Genomic DNA, 13,719 nt, shown 5'->3' on the forward strand with positions numbered 1-13,719 from the left:
TAGATTCTGGAAAGGTTCCATCAGATTGGAAAGTAGCAAGTATAACCCCTCAGTTCAGGAAGGGAGGGAGGCAGAAAACAGGAAACCGTAGGCCAGTTAGCTTGACATCTATCGTGGGGAAGTTATTAGAATCGATCATTAAGGAGGTTATAGCTGGGCTTAAGGTAATCGGGAAGAGTCAGCATGGTTTTCTGAAAGGAAAATCATATTTAGCCAATTTATTGGAGTTTTTTTTGCAGGAGTAACATGCATAATGGATAAAAGGGGAGCCTGTAGATGTGCTGTACTTGGATTTCCAGAAGGCATTTGAAAGGTGCCACATCAAAAATTATTACGGAAAATAATAGCACATGGTGTAGTGGGTAACATATTAGCATGGATAGAAGATTGGCTGGCTGGCAGAAAGCAGAGAGTATGCATAAATAGGTAAAAGCAAAATACTTCAGATGCTGGAAATCTGAAACAAAAATAGAAAATGCTGGAAAAACTCAGCAGGTCTAGCAGCATCTGTGGAGAGAGAAACAGAGTTAACATTTTGAAGAAGGTTCATACAGACTTGAAACATTAACTCTGTTTCTCTCTCCACAGATGCTGCTAGGCCTGCTGAGTTTTTCCAGCATTTTCTGTTTTTGATGCATAAATGGGTCTTTTTCTGATTGGCAGGATATAATGAGCGGAGTCCCACAGACAATCTTTTTATGATTTACAACAATGGCTTAGATGAGGGGAGTGAAGGCATGTTGCTAAATTTGCAGATGACACAAAGATAGATGGGAAAGTATGTGGTGAAGAGGACATGAGGAGGTTGCAGACAGACATAAATAGGTTGTGTGAGTGGGCAAAGATCTGACAAATGGAGTTTAATGTGGGAAAATGTGAAGTTGATCACTTTGGCAGGAAGAACAAAAAAGCAGAGTATTACTTAAATGGAGAACGGCTGCATAATTCTGAGGTGCAGAGGGATCTAGGTGGATCTAAAGCCACAAGAAGTTAGTTTGCAGGTACAACAAGTAGTTAAGAAGGCTAATGGAATGTTATCCTTTATTATGAGAGGTGTTGAACATAAAAGTAAGGGTGTTATGCTTCAGTTATAGAGTGTTGGTAAGACCACATCTCAAATACTGTGTGCAGTTTTGGTCTCCTTATTTAAGGAAGGATGTAAATGCATTGGAGGCGGTTCAGAGGAGGTTTACTAGATTGATACCTGGAATGAGCGGGTTGTCTTATGAGGAAAGCTTGGACAGACTGGGCTTGTTTCCACTGGAGTTTAGGAGAGTGAGGGGTGATTTGATTGAAGTTTACAAGATCCCGAACAGCCTGGACAAGGTGGACGTGGAAAGGATGTTTCCTCTTGTGTGTGGGTCCAGAACTAGGGGTCACCCTTTTAGGACAGAGATGAGGAGACTTTTTTTCTCTCAGAGGGTTGTGCGACTTTGGAACTCTCTGCCTCAGAAGGTGGTGGAAGTGGGGTCATTGAATATTTTTAAGGCAGAAGTAGATAGATTCTTGTCAGACAAGGGAATCAAAGGTTATCGGGGTTAGATTGGGATGTGGAAATTGAAACACAAGAAGATCAGCCATGATCTTATTGAATGACGGAGCAGGCTCGAGGGGCCGAATGGTCTACTCCTGTTCCCTATGTTCTTACGTTCTATCTGGAGAAAAGGGTTCATGAGGTACATGAGAAATGCTTCAGGATTACACAAAAAGGATCAAAAATACCTAGGCCTGCAGGCGGACGGACGACCTTAGCCACCCCCAGTATTTTGGGGACTAGGTCAAGGGTGAGCAGGAAGGTGAAAACCTGCCCAGTGGGGAAGCTGTAAAAATCCAGGCCCACGTGGAGTAAATCGAATTGGATGGACACAAATGCCTCAGGTGGAAGGGTCCCCGTTGAGAAGCTCAGTAGGACCAACCACTCAGCCTCGTCTTGGCACTCCCGCAGGATTGGACCACGATTGAGTTATTGATAGAATCTTACAGCAGCGAAGGGAAGGAGGCCATTCAGCCCACCCTGCCTATGCTTGCTCTTTGAAGGAGCTGCCCAATTAGTTCCTTACCCCTGCTCTATCCCCATGGTTCAACAAATTTCCCAGTTTTAATATTTATCCCATTCCCTATTGAAAGTGAACATTGAATCTTTTTCAGGCAGTGCAATTCAGAGAGAATCTTGTAGAGATTCTCAGTGGAATACTTTCCAAACCTGTTTATCTGCTCTGTTATTGAGATAGATCGAGTGTTAAAAATCTTTAAACATTGATTCAATGCTCCCATGATATTTCATTTTAACCAATTGGTCTCATTAATGTGTAGTGCAGTGCTCCCCCTGTTGGAGGCTGAAAGGACTACAGGTTATGATGTTCGATACGTTACTCCATTTAGAACTTAAGGACATAACAGGCTGGAGCAGGAGTCGGCAATTCAGCCCCTCGAGTCTGCCCCATCATTCAATACGATCATGGCTGATCTTATTTTGGTCTCAACTCCAATTTCCCGCCCTCTCCCCACAACTTTCAACCCGTTACTAATTAAAAACCTGTCTATCTCCCCCTTAAATTTATTCAGCGCCCGGCATTCGCTGCACTCTGAGGTAGTGAATTCCACAGATTCACGACCTTTTGAGAAAAGTAATTCCTCCTCATCTCTTGATTTAAATTTACCACCCCTTAGCCTAAAACTATGGCCTCTCGTTCTAGAATGCTCCACAAGGGGAAACATCCGCTCCACGTCTACTTTGTTTATCCCCTTTAGCATCTTATATACCTCAATTAGATCTCCTCTCATCCTTCTAAACTCTAGCGAGTATAGGCCTAAACTGCTCAATCTCTCCTCACAGGACAAGCCCCGGATCTCTGGAATCAATCTGGTGAACCTCCTCTGAACCACCTCAAATGCAATTACATCCTTCCTCAAGTAAAGGGACCAAAACTGTGCACAGTACACCAGGTGGGGTCTCACCAATGCCTTGTACAGTTGCAACAACACTTCCCTATTTTCATACTCTATTCCTTTAACAATAAATGCCAAAATTCCATTTGCCTTCCTTATTACCTGCTGTACCTGCATACTAGCTTTTAGCGATTCATGCATGAGGACACCCAGATCCCTCTGCACTGAAGCATTCTGAAGTTTCTCTCCATTTAAATAATATGTCACCTTTTTATCCTTCTGACCAAAATAGATAACCTCACACTTATCCACGTTAAACTCCATCTGCCAAACTTTGGCCCATTCACCTAACCTGTCCATATCAATTTGTAAATTTTTTATTTCTTCATTGCAACTTACTTTCCCACCTATTTTGGTGTCATCTGCGAATTTAGCTATAGTACCTTCTATCCCTGAATCCAAGTCATCAATATGGATTGTAAATAGTTGGGGCACAAGGACCGAACCCTGTGGCACCCCACAAGTTACAGCTTGCCATCCAGAAAAAGACCCATTTATCCTGACTCCCTGCTTTCTGTTGGTTAGCCAATCCTCTATCCAAGATAATATATTACCCCTAACTCCGTGTGATCTTATCTTGTTTATTAATCTTTTGTGTGGCACCTTATCAAAGGCCTTCTGGAAGTCCAGATATACTACATCTACAGGATCCCCACTATCCACTTTGCTTGACACATCTTCAAAGAACTCTAGCAAATTAGTCAAACACGATTTACTCTTCATAAAACCATGCTGACTCTAATGGATTGCAATTTGACTTTCCAAATGTCCCATTACTACCTCCTTAATAATGGATTCCAACAATTTCCCAATGACAGATGTTAAACTAACTGGCCTATAATTTCCAACTTTCTGCCTCCCCCCTTTTTGAATAAGGGTGATATATATTAGCATTTTTCAAATCCATTGGAACCTTTCCAGAATCCAGGGAATTTTGGAATATTATTACCAATGCATCCACTGTCTCCACTGCCACTTCCTTTAAGACCCTGGGATGTAAGCCATCAGGTCCTGGGGACTTGTCACCCTTTAACCCCAATAGTTTGCTCAGTACTTTTTCTGCAGTGATGGTGATTGTTCTAAGTTCTTCCTTCTCTATACCCTCTGCACTACCTGTTACTATTGGGGTAGCACTAGTATCCTCCACCGTGAAAACTGAGGCAAAATATTGATTAAGCGTCTCTGCCATTTCTACGTTCCCCACTGTTAACTCCCCAGTCTCATCCCCCAAGAGACCAACATTCACTTTAGCGACTCTCTTTCCATTTTTATACTTGTAGAAGTTTTTGCTATCAGTTTTTACATTTTGCGTTAGTTTTCTTTCATAATTTACCTTTGCTCTTTTTATTATTTTTATAGTAACCCTTTGTTGATCTTTACAAGTTTCCCAATCTTCCAGCCTGCCACTGACCTTTGCAATTTAGTATGCCTTAGTTTTTGCCTTTATGTTATTTTTAACTTCCTTGCTTAGCCATGGATGCTTTTTCCCCCTCAAACCATCTTTCTCCCTCTTTGGGATATATTTTACTTGGGAGGAATTGAATATTTCCTTAAATATCTGCCACTGTTCATCAACTGTCCTACCTTGTAATCTTCCTGCCCAGTCCACTAGGGCCAAATCTGCCCTCATGCCTATGTAGTTACCTTTGTTTAACTCCAGAACACTAGTGTGGGACTCAAGTTTCTCGCTCTCAAACTGAACTTGAAATTCCAGTATGCTATGATCACTCTTCCCTGAGGACCCTTTACTATGAGATCATTAATTAATCCCATCTCATTACACAAAACCAAATCCAGAATAGCCTGCTCCCTGGTTGGTTCCACAACATATTGCTCCAAGAAACAATCTCAAATACACACTATGAACTCTCCCTCGAGGCTACCCTTGCCAATTTGATTAGTCCAGTCTATATGCATATTAAAATCACCCATGATTATTGCCGTGCCTTTCTTACATGCTCCCAGTATTTCCTGATTTATACTGTGCCCTACTGCTGAACTACTGTTTGGGGACCTATAGATTACTCCCACCAGGAACTTCTTTCCCTTGCTTTTTCTTATTTCTACCCAGACTAACTCTACGTCTTGCTCTCCAGTGCCTATATTATTCCTCACTATAGCACTGATCTCTTCCTTTACTAACAAAGCTACATCACCTCCTTTTCCTTCCTGCCTATCCTTCCGAAACACTGAGTACCCTTGGATATTCAACTCCCCATTCTCCCTGTAACCACGTCTCAGTAATCACCACCAAACCTTACCTATTTATCTCTATTTGCACTGTTAACTCATTCGTTTTATTCCGCATTGAAAATGTTCCATCCTTTACTTCTAGTTTCATAAATTATTGTTGGAATTGTGGTATGAGGATCTAGCACATATAGGGTTAATGCAGGACTGAGTACAGTACCGCCCACCCAGTGATGTGAGAGAGCACATGACCAACACCCAGGGTCATTATGGTGCTGGACAGAGCCGTGTGTACCAGCAAGCATGGAGGCTGCTCCAACTTGTACCCTTAACTGGACATTTGTAAATAGTTCTAAGAGTTAATAAAGATTTGCAATTGAACTATGTATAAACACAAAGACTTCTTCAAACCTACAGAACTGTAACAACCCTACAACAAGCATAAACCTACGAAAACTATGATTATTAAGCCTATTTAATCATTAATTATTTTGAACTCAGTTAACTAAGACCCCTGCTTGTATGTAGAGATGATGTGTTACACTCACTTCTCTTGGTGCAAAAAGCAAGCCAATTGTTTTACTTCAATGAAATATATTTGTATAAAATCATTGTGATCTAATATCTTTGAGTTCCAAATGTTGAATCACAGACACTTCAAAATGCTAATGAACCAGAAACCTGTCAAAAATCAATCATTCCTGGGGAGCAGAGTGCCAGATTCTTTCCTGCTTTCATCCCTTTGCTTTGACCCAGTTTTCACATTACTCTATACTCTTCCACATTAACGACTTCACATTACCGGAGGCGGCTGCGTTATTTACAAGGATATCCAGTTGTTTCTCCTCCTTCTTAATCTGCTCGACGAACTTCCGCACAGACTCCATGGAGCTGGTGTCCAGGATGCGGAGGTGAACATTATTGTTCCCTGTCCTGCGCCGGATCTCTCTCTCCGCTCTCCCTCCTCGTTCCAAACTACGACAGGCCAGGATCACACGGGCATTTCTCTGGGCAAGGTCCTGAGCAATATATCTCCCGATACCTGGGCACAGGGGGAAAGAAGGCTCATGTCAACGAGGTTCTGAAATGCAATGATTTCCCTTTAGGGAAATGGAGAAATATTTACAAGAGGGAAAGTTACTGGGAACGGGGGATGGGGACTGATTGGATTGCTCTACAAAACATTTGTCATTGGGAAAATGTTGGAGTCTATTATAAATGATGTAATAGCAGAGCATTTAGAAATACATAGTGTAATCAAGCAGAGTCAGCATGGCTTCATGAAGGGGAAATCATGCCTAACAACGTCACCGCCTCTCACCGTTCAGCGCTGTTTACTCGCGGAAGCAGACATCGATTTGCAGTGCGCCATGGGAATAGCGCTAGCCATGGAAAGTGCTGCGAGAGCCTCACAGGCGTTACAACATGTACAATGTGGCGCTGTTCTTCATGTGGGGCAGGAACCTATCGCCAGGCATGACGCAAAAACCAGAGACACAGCAGCGAAGTGAGAGGCAATGTTCACTGTTAGAAACACGAAAAGACCCAGCAGCAACATTTCAGCAGCGGCTCCGAGGTGAATCTGTTCTAGATGTGGGGGTGACCACATACCGGACACCTGCAGGTTCAAGGAGGCAGAATGCCGTTACCGCCAAAAGACAGGTCATGTAGTAAAGCAATGCAGGGCAAAGTCGTAACAGCCCTTAAAGCAGCAAACCAATATGATTGACAGAAACCTGACGCTGCCGATACTGACACCCATTCCCTGTACAATGTCACCGCTGTAAAAACCAAACCTATCACCGTCACAATCCAACTGAATGGGAAGCCACTAATACTGGAGGTAGATAAGGGAGTGTCAACCACAGTGGTAGGAGAGCAAACATTTAAATATCTGAATGAAGGTAACCAGCCACTGAATCTGGAGCAGACAACCACTCAACTGAAGACATACACTGGAGAATCCATACATACAAAGGGCATCGCCACAGTGCCTGTATCCTCCAGGCAACAGGCTGCTCAGCTTCCAGTGATCATAGTGACAGGAGAAAGACCTAGTCTCCTGAGCCCAGACTGGTTACAAAGAATATTTCACTTGAGAACAGGAGGAGTTCCCGAGCTGTTAAGGAAATACGGCCGTGTATTTTGTGATGAATTAGGGAAGTTAAAAGGCTTGCAAGTAAAAAAATATGTGGTTTCTCAGGCGTCACTGCAATTCTTTAAGACCAGACCTGTGCTTTGTGCCTTAAAGGAGAAGGTGGATTTTTTTTTAATTCATTCGCTGGCTGGGCCAGCGTTTATTGCCCATCCCTAGTTGCCCTTGAGAAGGCGGTGGTGAGCTGCTTTCTTGAACCGCTGCAGTCCATGTGGTGTAGGTACACCCACAGTGCTGTTAGGGAGGGAGTTCCAGGATTTTGACCCAGTGACAGTGAAGGAACGGCGATATATTTCCAAGTCAGGTTGGCGAGTGACTTGGAGGGGAACTTCCAGGTGTTGGTGTTCCCATCTATCTGCTGTCATTCCAGATGGCAGTGGTCGTGGGTTTGGAAGGTGCTGTCTAAGGAGCCTTGGTGAATTCCTGCAGTGCATCTTGTAGATGGTACACACTGCTGCTACTGTGCATCGGTGGTGGAGGGAGTGAACGATTGTGAATGTGGTGCCAATCAAGCACTTGTGCCTTGTAGATCGCGGACAGGTTTTGGGGGGTCAGGAGGTGAAGTTACTCGATTCCTAGCCTCTGACCCGCTCTTGTAGCCACAGTATTTATATGGCTAGTCCAGTTCAGTTTCTGGTCAATGGTGACCCCCAGGATATTGATAGTGGGGATTCAGTGATGGTAATCCCATTGAAAGTCAAGGGGCGATGGTTAGATTCTCACTTCTTGGAGATGGTCATTGCCTGACACTTGTGTGGCACGAATGTTACTTGCCCCTTGTCAGCCCAAGCAGACAGGTTTTCTAACTGTGCCAGTTAGAAAAGATGGGCATCATCCAACCTGTCCAATTTTCAGTAAAATAAAGGCAAAATTCTGCGGATGCTGGAAATCTGAAACGAGAACAAAAAATGCTGGAAAAACTCAGCAGGTCTGACAGAATCACAGAATCACACAGCGCAGAAGAGGCCCTTCGGCCCATCGAGTCTGCACCGACACATGAGAAACACCTGACCTACCTACCTAATCCCATTTACCAGCACTTGGCCCATAGCCTTGAATGTTATGACGTGCCAAGTGCTCATCCAGGTACTTTTTAAAGGATGTGAGGCAACCCGCCTCCACCACCCTCCCAGGCAGCGCATTCCAGACCGTCACCACCCTCTGGGTAAAAAGGTTTTTCCTCACATCCCCCCTAAACCTCCTGCCCCTCACCTTGAACTTATGACCCCTTGTGACTGACCCTTCAACTAAGGGGAACAGCTGCTCCCTATCCACCCTGTCCATGCCCCTCATAATCTTGTACACCTCAATCAGGTCACCCCTCAGTCTTCTCTGCTCCAACAAAAACAACCCAAGTCTATCCAACCTCTCTTCATAACTTAAATGTTTCATCCCAGGCAACATCCTGGTGAATCTCCTCTGCACCCCCTCCAGTGCAATTACATCCTTCCTATAATGTGGCCACCAGAACTGCACACAGTACTCCAGCTGTGGCCTCACCAAGGTTCTATACAACTCCAACATGACCTCCCTACTTTTGTAATCTATGCCTCGATTGATAAAGACAATTGTCCCATATGCCTTTTTCACCACCCCACTAACATGCCCCTCTGCCTTCAGAGATATATGGACACACATGCCAAGGTCCCTTTGTTCCTCAGAACTTCCTAGTGTCATGCCATTCATTGAAAACTTCCTTGTCAAATTACTCCTTCCAAAGTGTATCACCTCACACTTTCCAGGGTTAAATTCCATCTGCCGCTTATCTGCCCATTTGACCTCCCTCATCTACACACCTGGTCACCCCCTCAAAAAATTCAGTCAAATTTGTTAGGCATGACCTCCCTCTGACAAAGCCATGCTGACTATCCCTGATCAAATCTTGCCTCTCCAAGTGGAGATAGATACTCTCCTTCAGAACTTTCTCCAATAGTTTCCCTACCAATGACGTGAGACTCACTGGCCTGTAGTTCCCTGGCTTATCTCTACAACCCTTCTTAAATAGCGGAACCACATTAGCTGTTCTCCAGTCCTCTGGCACCTCCCCCGTGGCCAGAGAGGAATTAAAAATTTGGGTCAGAGCCCCTGCGATCTCCTCCCTTGCCTCCCTTAGCAGTCTGGGACACAAATCATCCGGATCTGGAGATTTGTCCACTTTTAAGCCTGCCAACACCTCCAATACCTTGTCACTCCCTATATCAATTTGCTCAAGAACCTCACAGTCTCTCTCCCCGAGTTCCATACCTTCATCCTCATTCTCTTGGGTGAGAACGGATGTGAAGTATTCATTCAACACTCTAGCGATGTCCTCTGGCTCCACCCATAGATTGCCCCCTTGGTCCCTTATGGGCCCTACTCTTTCCCTGGTTATCCTCTTCCCATTGATATACTTCTAGAATATCTTGGGATTTTCCCTACTTTTACCAGCCAGAGCTTTCTCATATCCCCTCTTTCCTCTCCTAATTGCTTTCTTAAGCTCCACCCTGCACTTTCTGTACTCCACTAATGCCTCTGCTGATTTGCTTCCCTTGTACCTGCTAAAAGCCTCTCTTTTCCTTCTCATTGTATCCTGAATATCTCTGGTCATCCATGGTTCTCTGGGCTTGTTACTCCTTCCTATCACCCTAGAGGGAACATGTTGAGCCTGTCCCCTCCCCATTTCCTTTTTGAACACTCCCCACTGCTCCTCTGTAGATTTCCCCACAAGTAGCTGTTCCCAGTCTACCTTGTCCAGATCCTGCCTTATTTTACTAAAATCCACTCTCCCCCGATCCAAAACATTTTTTTGCAACTTGTCTATTTCTTTGTCCATAACAAACTTAAACTGTGCCATGTTGTGGTCGCTGTCACTAAAATGCTCCCCCACCACCACCTCAGCCACCTGTCCGGCTTCATTCCCCAGAATTAGGCCCAGCACTGCGCTGTCCCTTGTTGGACCCTCTACATATTGACCTAAAAAGTTCTCCTGTACACATTTCAAGAAATCTACTCCATCCAAGCCCTTAACACTATGTCTATCCCAATGAATGTTGGGAAAGTTGAAATCACCTAATATAATTACCCTATTGTTATTGTTTTTACACACCTCCGCAAGTTGTGCACATATTTGCTCCTCAATTTCCCGCTGACTATCTGGGGGTCCATAATAAACACCTAACAATGTGGCTGCCCCTTTTTTATTCCTAAGCTCTACCCACAAAGCTTCTTTCGATGCCCCCTCCAAGCTCTCATCTCTCCTTACTACAGTAACTGACTCCTTAACTAATAATGCGACGCCTCCTCCTCTTTTACCCCCTCCCCTGTCTCGCCTGAAGATTCTATATCCCGGAATGTTGAGCTGCCAATCCTGCCCCTCCCTCAACCACGTCTCAGTGATGGCTACTATATCACAATTCCACGTGTCAATCCGCACCCTTAACTCATCCGTTTTACCTGTAATACTCCTGGCATTAAAGTAGAGGCCACCCAGCCTTGCCCTACTCCCTTGAAACTTAATGCAGCTGTACTCCCTCTGACTTGATTGTTTTACTGTATTATGATGTGTCCCCATTCTGCTAACATTCTGTGTCCCCTCCTCCTGTTGAATTAGTTTAAACTCCTCCCAACAGCACTAGCAAACCCGCCCGCAAGGACGTTAGTCCCGCTCTAGTTCAGATGTAGACCGTCCCGCTTGTACATGTCCCACCTTCCCCAGAAATGGTCCCAGTGATCCAGGAATCTAAAACCCTCCCTCCTGCACCAGCTCTTAAGTCACATATTCATCTGCGCTATTCTCCTATTTCTGTACTCACTAGCACGTGGCACTGGGAGTAATCCAGAGATTACAACCCGAGAGGTCCTGCTTTTTAGTCTACTGCCCAACTCCCTGAATTCTTGATGCAAGACCTCATCCCTCTTTCTACCTATGTCATTGGTACCAACATGTACCGTGACATCTGCCTTATCACCCTCCCCCTTCAGGATGCCCTGCAGCTGTTCAGTGACATCCCGGACCCTGGCACCAGGGAGACAACATACCATCCTGGAGTCACATTGACGGCCACAGTAGCACCTATCTGTTCCCCTGACTATAGAATCCCCTATTACTATTGCTCTTCCTCCCCTCCTATACAGACAGGCTGCTTGTGGTGCCAGAAGCTTGGCTCTGTCCACACTCCCAGGAGGAACCAGCCTCCAAAATGGATTACCGATTTGCGAGCGGGACCCCAGGGGACTCCTGAACTACCTGCCTGTTTCTCTTGGACTGCCTGGTGGTCACGCATTCCCTTCCTTCCTCAAGTCCCTTCATCTGTAGTGTGACCCCCTCTCTAAATGTGCTATCCGCGATGCTCTCAGACTCGTGAATGCTCCTCAGTGTCCTCGGCCGCCGTTCCAGCTCTGAAACCCGACCTTCCAGGAGCTGCAGCTGGACACACTTCCTGCACACATGCTGGTCCCCGTGGGATGCTGGAAATGTCGCCGGTTTCCCACATGGAGCACGAAGAGCACATCACGGCTTTGAGCTCTCCTGCCATGACTTATCCCTTTAAATTAAACCTCTTAAGTCAATTACTGTAGGGCCCTTCTTTCCTGATCCTTCGTTACTGTAGAATATACAAACTGTAAACCACAAAAAGACCTTAAACTATAAGCGATTAAAGTAGTAAATACCTTACCCACTACTTACCAGTGATTCCTTTCCCTTGTAGCCTCTCTTGCTGCAGCACGCTCTGAAGATTTAAGAAGTTGGATAGCAAGGAAAAAATGCAAAGAGCACCTCTTCCCCTCTGCACCGGTCTGTCTCAATCCCTGTTGCACAGGCAGCTGAGTCAGCTACTTTACCAATCTTTTAATATTAATTGGTTCCTGAAGCAAACAGGCAGATATTTAGGAATATGAGAAAACAGCCTGGGCAAACTTATATTGGGTTTGAAAGAGTAAAACAAAGTAATTTTGACCGGTGGATACAGACGTTAAAAATAGAGACAACTTATGCAGCTCTTAGGGAAGTCAGCAAAGGCACAGTTGAAAAGGAAACAGGACAATTCCTTTCAGCTAACCGACAGAACGAAGAATTTCCAAACCAATTGCCCAACTACCAAAGTCAGCGCTACCGGAATCACCCCCCAACAAAACGGCCGCAACATTTCACCATCTACTGCTCACGGTGAAGAATTTAAAGATTCAATCCCTTCGGTAGTGAGAACTCATGTGGAGGAACAGAGGGTTGATTCTGTAAGACAAGCAGCAGAGATAACCGATGAGAAAGTGGGACAATCGAAATTTATCACAAAGATTGACTTGCTAAAAGGACATTGGCAGGTACTATTGTCGGAGATGGCAAAGGAGATATCAGCTTTCGTAATGCCAAGTGGACTATATCAGTTCTGCCGAAGGGCCATGAGGGCTCGAAACGTTGACTGATTTCTTCTCCGCCGATGCTGCCAGACTTGCTGAGTTTTTCCAGGTAATTCTGTTTTTGTTTTGTTTTGGATTTCCAGCATCCGCAGTAGCTTTTAGCTTTTTGTTTTTATCAGTTTAAAGTCGTGCCATTTGGTTGAAGAATACACCTGCGACATTTCTAAGACTGACAAAGTAATTGGGGGGGTCTAAGCAATTGTGCAGTTTATATTGATGATCTGATTGTTTTCAGTCAGATGTGGGAGGAGCATTTACATCACCTGGAAGAATTATTTACTCGCCTACATAACACTTAAAAATATAGGATACGTTTTGCTGAGTTTAACAAGCATTTGTAGGATTTTCTTGAGGGCAGATTGTTGGCTTTTCTCTTTATCCAATATTGTTGCTGGATCTTAAAACAGCCACCTGAACCAGTGATGGGGCTTTGGTTTAAACATTTCATTTGCAAGGCAGCACTCCTGCCAGTGCAAAATTCCCTCCCGTGTCCTGCTGAGAGATCAGCCTGGATCCCGGAGTGGAGATTGGGCACAAGGTTCCGCAATGGTGGTATTAACTCTTACCTGTGTTAGCTCCCGTGACTATGGCCGTTTTGCCATTGAGATCCACTGGACAATCTCTCGGTCTCCACCTTCCTCTCCTTTGCAGCCTGACAATGAGAATCAAGACAATTGAAACTGCGAAGAAAAAAGGATGGGAGGTGAGTGGAAGCAGCTGCGAGAAAAGCAGAGAGAGCTCCATGATTTCAGCTCAGCTAAAGAGCATAGGGTCGAAATGATGGTACAAGAGGTAATGTTTACTCAAGGTTTATAGATTAACTTGCCTTTCGGAAACTTTTGCTGGGTCCCGAGCAGTTACTTCTGAACGGCAAAGGAAGTTTCAGTGTGTTCCATCGTTTATTTCACCCCAACCCCACTAGGGCTATCTGTACCTTGTGTGTCCTGCTCTCCATTCTTAATTAGCACATTCTTTTAGATAATATCACCACCTTCAACACCTCTTTGTTCTTTTGTCTGTGACATCTT

The 13,719-nt window shown here is 44.7% G+C and overlaps 1 protein-coding gene across 1 annotated transcript in view; it reads right to left on the reverse strand.

Annotated features, from left to right (window-relative positions):
* LOC144688590 (retinol dehydrogenase 12) overlaps positions 1 to 13,582 on the reverse strand; it is a 46,070-nt gene extending 32,488 nt beyond the window's left edge. Inside the window, exons 1-2 of the mRNA XM_078555350.1 lie at positions 13,258 to 13,582; positions 5,942 to 6,181 (exon numbers count right to left, since the gene is read on the reverse strand). Coding sequence (XP_078411476.1) covers positions 5,942 to 6,181; positions 13,258 to 13,435 — 418 coding nt within the window. The 5' untranslated portion in view covers positions 13,436 to 13,582. The remainder of the gene's footprint in view (positions 1 to 5,941; positions 6,182 to 13,257) is intronic.
* Between the last annotated feature and the right edge of the window lie 137 nt (positions 13,583 to 13,719).

Source organism: Cetorhinus maximus, chromosome 1, assembly GCF_964194155.1.
Source record: "Cetorhinus maximus chromosome 1, sCetMax3.hap1.1, whole genome shotgun sequence".
Classification (NCBI taxonomy): Eukaryota; Metazoa; Chordata; class Chondrichthyes; order Lamniformes; family Cetorhinidae; genus Cetorhinus; species Cetorhinus maximus.